Raw genomic sequence first — 6,939 nt, 5'->3', positions numbered from 1 at the left:
ATTCATTGTTTATTAGGATATCGTTTTTGTTTTTGAATCCAGACACCAGGTATAATTTCCTTGGTCTCTAGGAGCGTTCTGTAGGGAATCTATAGAATAAAATTACACCCGTCCACCCCTAAGATGATTCTGTTACCAAGAATATTGAGCATTGTTAACATTGTCCCTCAGTCCTTATCCCTCACTTATTTTACTCCCTTGACGTCATCCTAAGTTAAACCTCCCATATGTTATATCGACAATAAACCCCTCGTAACCTAAACCATTTCAATAACCCCCCCCCCCTATCTTGTAACTTTAAGTGCGGCCTTCAATAAAAGACAATCACGGGAACTTTAAAACTTGGTGCCTGGTGACGTAAACAATTACAATTATTTATTATTTGATTTTAAGTGTTTGTTTAGTGCCATGTACTTTTTTATGCATTATCTACCTTGTCCCAGAATAACTGAGTCTTTAAAAATAAAAATTAAACTTCAGTAAAATTCATATACCCAGTAAAATATTACAAAATTTAATTTGTAATTTTACTCGTACCTGTTTTTATTATTAAAATAAAACCAAAATACAATAATAAAATGACCCAAGAGCAAAAATAAATATTACAGAATCAAAAATTAATAGCAAATTCAGTAAAAATCACAAAATCGTTGCCAGACTATGAAGGGGATACAGACGTTGATCAATTCAATATCCACCTAGCTCAATTTGTCAAATATGTCAAAAATAGATTTTAAAAGTTTTAAAAAACATGCTACTTCTAAGATGAAAAGATCAAGCATTAACATTTTTCAAACAAATCAAAATACCAAAGGCGCAGAAGTCGCCTCAAAAATAAACTCAATAGAACTACTACAAAAAGCCTTTCAAAAAAATTCATTGACATCAGTTTACTGAATAAATTGAAAAATGGAAGAGTTACATTCGAACAAACACAAAACGTGAAAGGATATTTACATAAAATTACAATCTCAACGGAAGCAAGATACGGTTCAGGTGAATGAGAATTATTAGAAAAAAATGCTAAATCCATTCAAGCAGGAGCTCGACCCAAAATTGCACCGTTTATTGATTGCAAAAAATAATGAAAATTTCAAATTGTCAGTCCAAGAGGTAGAAGGAGCGTGTGAAATAGACTATTGTCTCAACACACCAAAAACTGTCAATAAATACTGTAGAAAATAAAAGCCCTACAGAACAAGAGATCCTTCTCCCCGATTATTCTCAAGAAAATCATCACCAAAACCCATTCAAAATAGAAACCGATCCCCGACAATTCCAAGACTAGTAGGTTTTGCCCCCAATAATCAATTAAGATTGCCACCGAGCAATCAACTCACAAGGTGTTACACTTGTATCCGAGTAGGCCATATAACGAAAAAAATGTTTTGCAAACAACAGTTGCCGCTCCAATTTCAGAGGGACGATCAACCGTTTTTCCAAGGGGACAAACTTTAGTGGGTACGCCGCAAAAAGTAATCAAGGGACCACCAACTTAACAAGAGGCAATTACCAAAACTCAAATCAAAATTTCCAACACAACACGTCTTGGTGTCACGGGAGAACAAATCAACCTGGAAACGATTGGAACACAAGAGGTAATTATACCAGCCAACGGGAATAATACAGCAATTCCACTTGGAATAACAACCAAGTAAACCGAAGTAGAACGAATGAACGCTCTAGACTTAATAGCGGGGAATCCCAGGGAAACGATACGAGCCTCCAAAACCTGTAGGACCAAAGTTTGGCGGCAGATATTTTTATAGGTCCCCACCAGTCATCATACCATTTTTAAGTGAAGCCAATAACAAAATATTTTCAATATTCAATGATTTTAGTGCAGCTTATATTTATTTTGCTGCCCTTATAAACTCAGGGAAAACGGTAAATGGAATAAATGCATCCGTGTACAACAAACTACCCAAATAAATTAAGCAACAAATATACAATATATGTCCTAGCCTGTTAAGTGTAGCAGGACATAATCTAGACGTTAAAGGATCCATATATCTGAGGCTACGCATAAAATAATACAAATTTTAATACAAACTTCATAATTTGGAAAAAAATTCCCATATCAGGCAACAATAGGTGCAACTTTTTAAGGAAATAAAATATTATTAGATGTAGCAAAGACTAAATTTATCCACCGTAAGAAGAACTAAAGAATTAAAAATAATATACAAACTAACGCGATAAAAAACAAACAAAGGCAACATGAAAGAATATAAAGAAAACAAACACCGAAAATTTCCAATATATGGAAAAAATTTGCAAATGTAGGACCCGTCATAAAGGTACCAAAGGATAATATTCTAAACTCAAAAGATACAAGTCTTGATTTTATTTTTTCTAAAATTAAATGCCGTTTCACCTATTATCAACAGAGAATGTAACAGTTTTGATCTAAATTTTTATCTAGCAAAAATCCACTATTCGCTGAAAGTTGCTTCTGCTTCCGCGGTACCTTGTACAATCATTCGTGATGGGACCCGAAAGAAAGGATGGAGTCAAGATGAGGAGTTGCAAAAAGCTAGACACCATCATAAGCTTTGGTTCGGAATTGTGGTTGACTGTAATCGCCCCTGGACAAGATATATTTTTCGTATCGTTAAGTCTACTAAGGTTGAACATAGGAAGGCTATTCGTAGATAAAAGCTGACACAAATTTCTAGCCTATCAAATAATATCCGTAATAATCCCCAACAGCTTTGGAAATATGCATCTAAATTTACTTCTTCACCTTCTTCACAGCCTAATCCAATTCATATAATGTCATGAGAAACAAATTTCTACTTTTTTTCTGATGATTCCTCACCATTGAATATTAGGTTTCGAAAACTTTGTTACAATCACTCCATCACGAATTGAGACTATGAATCGGCTTCTGAAGAGTAGAAAAGCACCAGGTTCTGTTGGTCTTCAGCCCGGAAATCTGATTCATGGAACCCTTAAACTATTTGAACCCCTTGCAATTTTGTTTCAGGCATCGGTTGCTCAACAATATGTAACGGATGCGATGTGTGAATGTAGTGTAACGTGTGTCCCAGAGAAAAATAAAGATCCAAAATCATGTGATTCATACAGACCAATTACTGTATGCTCAGTTTTAGGAAAACTACTTGAAAAGATATTATATAGAGAAATTAGTCATAAGTGTGACCACGGGAACCAACAGTTTGGGTTTCGTGAAAGTCTTGATGTCCAAAATGCACACGCACCTTTTTTTTGCGATTTTTGAACGTCATAAGCATTCGAAAAAGAATTTTTATGTTTATGCTATTGACATATCTAAAGACTTTGATAAAATTCTGCATTCCCAAGGGATTTTATCTCTACGAAGAAATGGTGTGGACCCTTTCATTTGTGCATGTCTGTGAACATGGTATAGGAAAGCATCAATTCGCGTGCGAGTAGGAGGCCATGTGAGTAAGAATATTAATGTTCATCGTGGAGTAAAACAAGGTTCAGTGCTAATTCCTGTGGTTTTTAACAACGCTATTCGTTCGGCAACTCGCTATTTGCCACCATATGTAGATAAAAGTTATCTGTCATATGCGGATGATATTCTTCTTCTGTCTGATGAATTCCAAGGGTTACAGAAAGCTGTAGACAGTGTGTGCGCAGCTTTAAAAGGAATAGGACTCTCAGTTGCCACTTCTGAAACAGAACTTCATGTTTTCGGTTCCGGTTCCTAACAATCCTAAAATGCGGCCATTCAAGTTGGCGTGCTTTTCTCTCCTACGTGCTTTTCCATTTCCTTAGTTTCAGTGTACCCTTAGCTTTTCGAGATGAGGTTTTAGGAATATTCGAAATGCCCCCTACTCTTAAATTTATAAGAAAATGCTCAAATTAACGTAAAGTTCTAAACTCAGCTAACAACCATAACTTACGGCAAGCCGGTAGCTTAACTCATAAATTTAAAAAGAAATGCGGGATGTATATGAAAGAGACTTGAATAATTAAAATACAACGGATATTTAAGCAGGAATTCAGCAGAAATAGAACAGATGCCAATGACTCTTGTGACATTTGGTTTTATCTGGCTTGCCACTCTAAACTATCAACTACTCCTTAACATGAAGAAATAGAAGCATTATCTACTGTTACAAAGGAAATCTTGATACATATACATTTATAGGATGCCTTAAATATATGTGTATACGTGTCTACACATATATTTAAGATTACATACAACGAAAAGAAAATTCTCACGAACTATTATGCTAATAAATTCACATTCTATTGTTACTGAATTGTCATCGTAAATGGCATTTATTAATTCAAAGACAAAAGGCTGAATATCCCTCTGTATTTCATCACTATCTTCATCCCGTTTATACTTTCCCCGTCCTAAGCCCTTGAATTAGTTTACTTTCCATCAGAGCTATAATGGCATAGAGAATTATAACAATTATTTTTTTTTAAATACGGCGTGTAGTGGTAACCCTAATAGCAGATTCCTTTTTTTAAAAGAAAATAAACCCTGATAATTCTGGTCAACGGGCAATTACCAAACCTCTGTTACTAAAATAGAATCGTCGGCTAATAAATTTATTTTTTCTATTGTCACCTAAATTATTTAACTAAGCTGAGTTTCATAGTTTGTCAATATATTCGTATTAAATATAATTAAAAATTAAGACAAATTTATCCATTAATTATGATTTTTCTGGGGGAAAAACACAAAAGATTAAGGTTGATTCCAAGAGTTGCAAGTGCGTAAAACTTTTCAAGCAGAAATTGGTAGCCACTACTTTATGCCTAGTCATAATTCAAAAAGAGAAACTTTTTTTAAGAAAAAGGAGCAGAAAGACAATACAAGCTGCTGACCATTATAATATACTAAAATAAAATAATTTCTGCACGCAGAGGAACATTTAAATCAGTTCTTGATTTTAAATACTTCAATAAAATTTCAGAAAATGATCATCCTCCTGTTTAAATCAAAGACGCTCCATATCCCTCAACCGTTATCTAAGAAATAATACAAATTTTTAGAAATTTAATTAAATTTAATTAAAAATTAAATTTCGGAATATAGAATAAGACTCAGCTCTGAGCCTGTCAAAGGATTTGGTATTGATTACCAAAACCTAGCACCAAACAAGTTGGGTATTAGGGGAAAAGACACCATTCCTGTGGATTCTCCGGATGAATATCCTTGGATGGCTGCCTTGATGGACCTATATGGACACTTTTGTGGAGGTTCCTTAATTCATAATAGACATATCTTGACAGCTGCTCGGTGTGTTCTTAATAAAACGTCAACGTTTCCACCAAAACGGGAACTTTATGTACGACTTGGAGAGTATGACTTTTTGGACAAGACACGAAAAGAACAAAACTTTTCGGTTGAGCGAATCATAATCCACGAGGATTATAAATGGCCGTCTAATGCCAATGATATAGCAATATTACGATTAACTCACGAAGTTGATGCTAACAATTTTGAAAAGATAGATTTACCATTGGAGAATGAAATACATGTTTTAAACAAAACAGGAAAGATCATAGGATGGGGATATTGTTATAATGAAAAAATGAGTAATATCTTATTGGAGACAAGCGTTAGTACAGTACCGAATAGAAAATGTAAACTTAAGAAATCTTCGATGCTTTGTGCCAAAAAGGAAGACAATTCTCCTCGAAAGGGTGATGAGGGTGGCCCACTGATGATTCAATATACAAAGGATAGATCGAAATGGCGGCTTTACGGAATTATTTTGTCTGAAAGAATACCGTCAGTATATACACGGACTACTTATTTTGTAGAATGGATTTATGAAAAGTTGTTGTGGGGATGAGTTTTCATGACTTTTATATCATTAGATAATATATGTGTTCGTTATATAAAAAAAAAAAAAAAAAAAAAAAAAAAATTAAAATTTAATTTAAAGAAATAATTACAAATTTTCCTGATCTATGTGTACTACCTTTCATCATTCTTTGCCATATGGGAATGGTATTGCATTGGATGTCACTGTCAATTCTTCTCACCTAAATAACATCCAGCTGCCGTTTCCGACTTACTATAGACACTGTTCTTCTTTTTTGAAGCTCCACTTCGTTCACAGTGCGATGAGTTTTCGCAACTGAAAAAGTACATAATTTATGTAAATTAAACTCTATCAGCTTTCTAGTTTGCAGAGCAACAAGGGCTACACTAAAGTGTGGTTGTAGGAAACGTAAACCCGCTAAACTGAGTTGCACCCTGGCTATTCAACATGTAATCTATATTTCAGAAAGTTGAAATTCCCAGTCTAAAACCGAGCAGTAGAATGTTCATTTGAAATTTGTAAATAAGTTTCCTCTCGTTTTGCAAAATAAGTTTAGTTTTGCGAATTATTCTGTTCCCACCCCTTAATATTCCGTTAATAATCTCAAGATTGACGTGTTTAATACACAAATTTCGTTAGTTTTACTTACACAGCATCCGCCTTCTAAAGTAATAATGCTACTGAGGTAAATGAAGCTATTCAGCTATTCACTTGATCAATCTTCTTGTTACCCAACATCAGCTCTTCGACTTTAATTTATACCACTCTAAGTGTACATCCTTTTTTAACTAAACATCTAGCTTGTTTCAAAACCAAACATTACAACAAAATTGGTTGGTTGTTCTTACAATCATTAATGGCGCAACAATACGCATATACACTATAAAAAACAAAACCAGTTTATGCGGTCAAATCTTTAGTTGAAGCATAATCTTTAAGAGTTTGATGCATAAGAAAATATCAAGTTTTCTAAATGTTTGGTGAGTTATGTGCTCTACCAAATTAAAATACAACCATACGTGAAGACAAAAGGCTCAGTGAGCCCTGCTACGGCTTCTCATTTCCAAAGAAACCTGCCTTTCCATTAGAAATCCGAGGTATATGTCACAAAATAGCTTCTATCATTGGTCTCAGTGTATTAGAATGTTTCCAATAC

The 6,939-nt window shown here is 34.2% G+C and overlaps 2 protein-coding genes across 2 annotated transcripts; both read left to right on the top strand.

Moving 5' to 3' along the window:
- The first annotated feature begins 2,878 nt into the window (after nt 1-2,878).
- LOC136033508 (uncharacterized) lies at nt 2,879-3,244 on the top strand. The gene has a single exon (XM_065714254.1). The coding sequence runs from the start codon at nt 2,879-2,881 to the stop codon at nt 3,242-3,244; it is 366 nt and encodes a 121-aa protein (XP_065570326.1).
- A 104-nt stretch (nt 3,245-3,348) lies between these two features.
- Nucleotides 3,349-5,810, top strand: LOC136033507 (tryptase-like). Its single transcript, XM_065714253.1, has 2 exons — nt 3,349-3,416; nt 5,048-5,810. The coding sequence occupies exons 1-2, from the start codon at nt 3,349-3,351 to the stop codon at nt 5,808-5,810; spliced, it is 831 nt and encodes a 276-aa protein (XP_065570325.1).
- Nucleotides 5,811-6,939: the final 1,129 nt, after the last annotated feature.

Source organism: Artemia franciscana, chromosome 12 (genome assembly GCF_032884065.1).
Source record: "Artemia franciscana chromosome 12, ASM3288406v1, whole genome shotgun sequence".
Taxonomy (NCBI): Eukaryota; Metazoa; Arthropoda; class Branchiopoda; order Anostraca; family Artemiidae; genus Artemia; species Artemia franciscana.
This window is presented reverse-complemented; position numbering and strand designations above follow the sequence as displayed.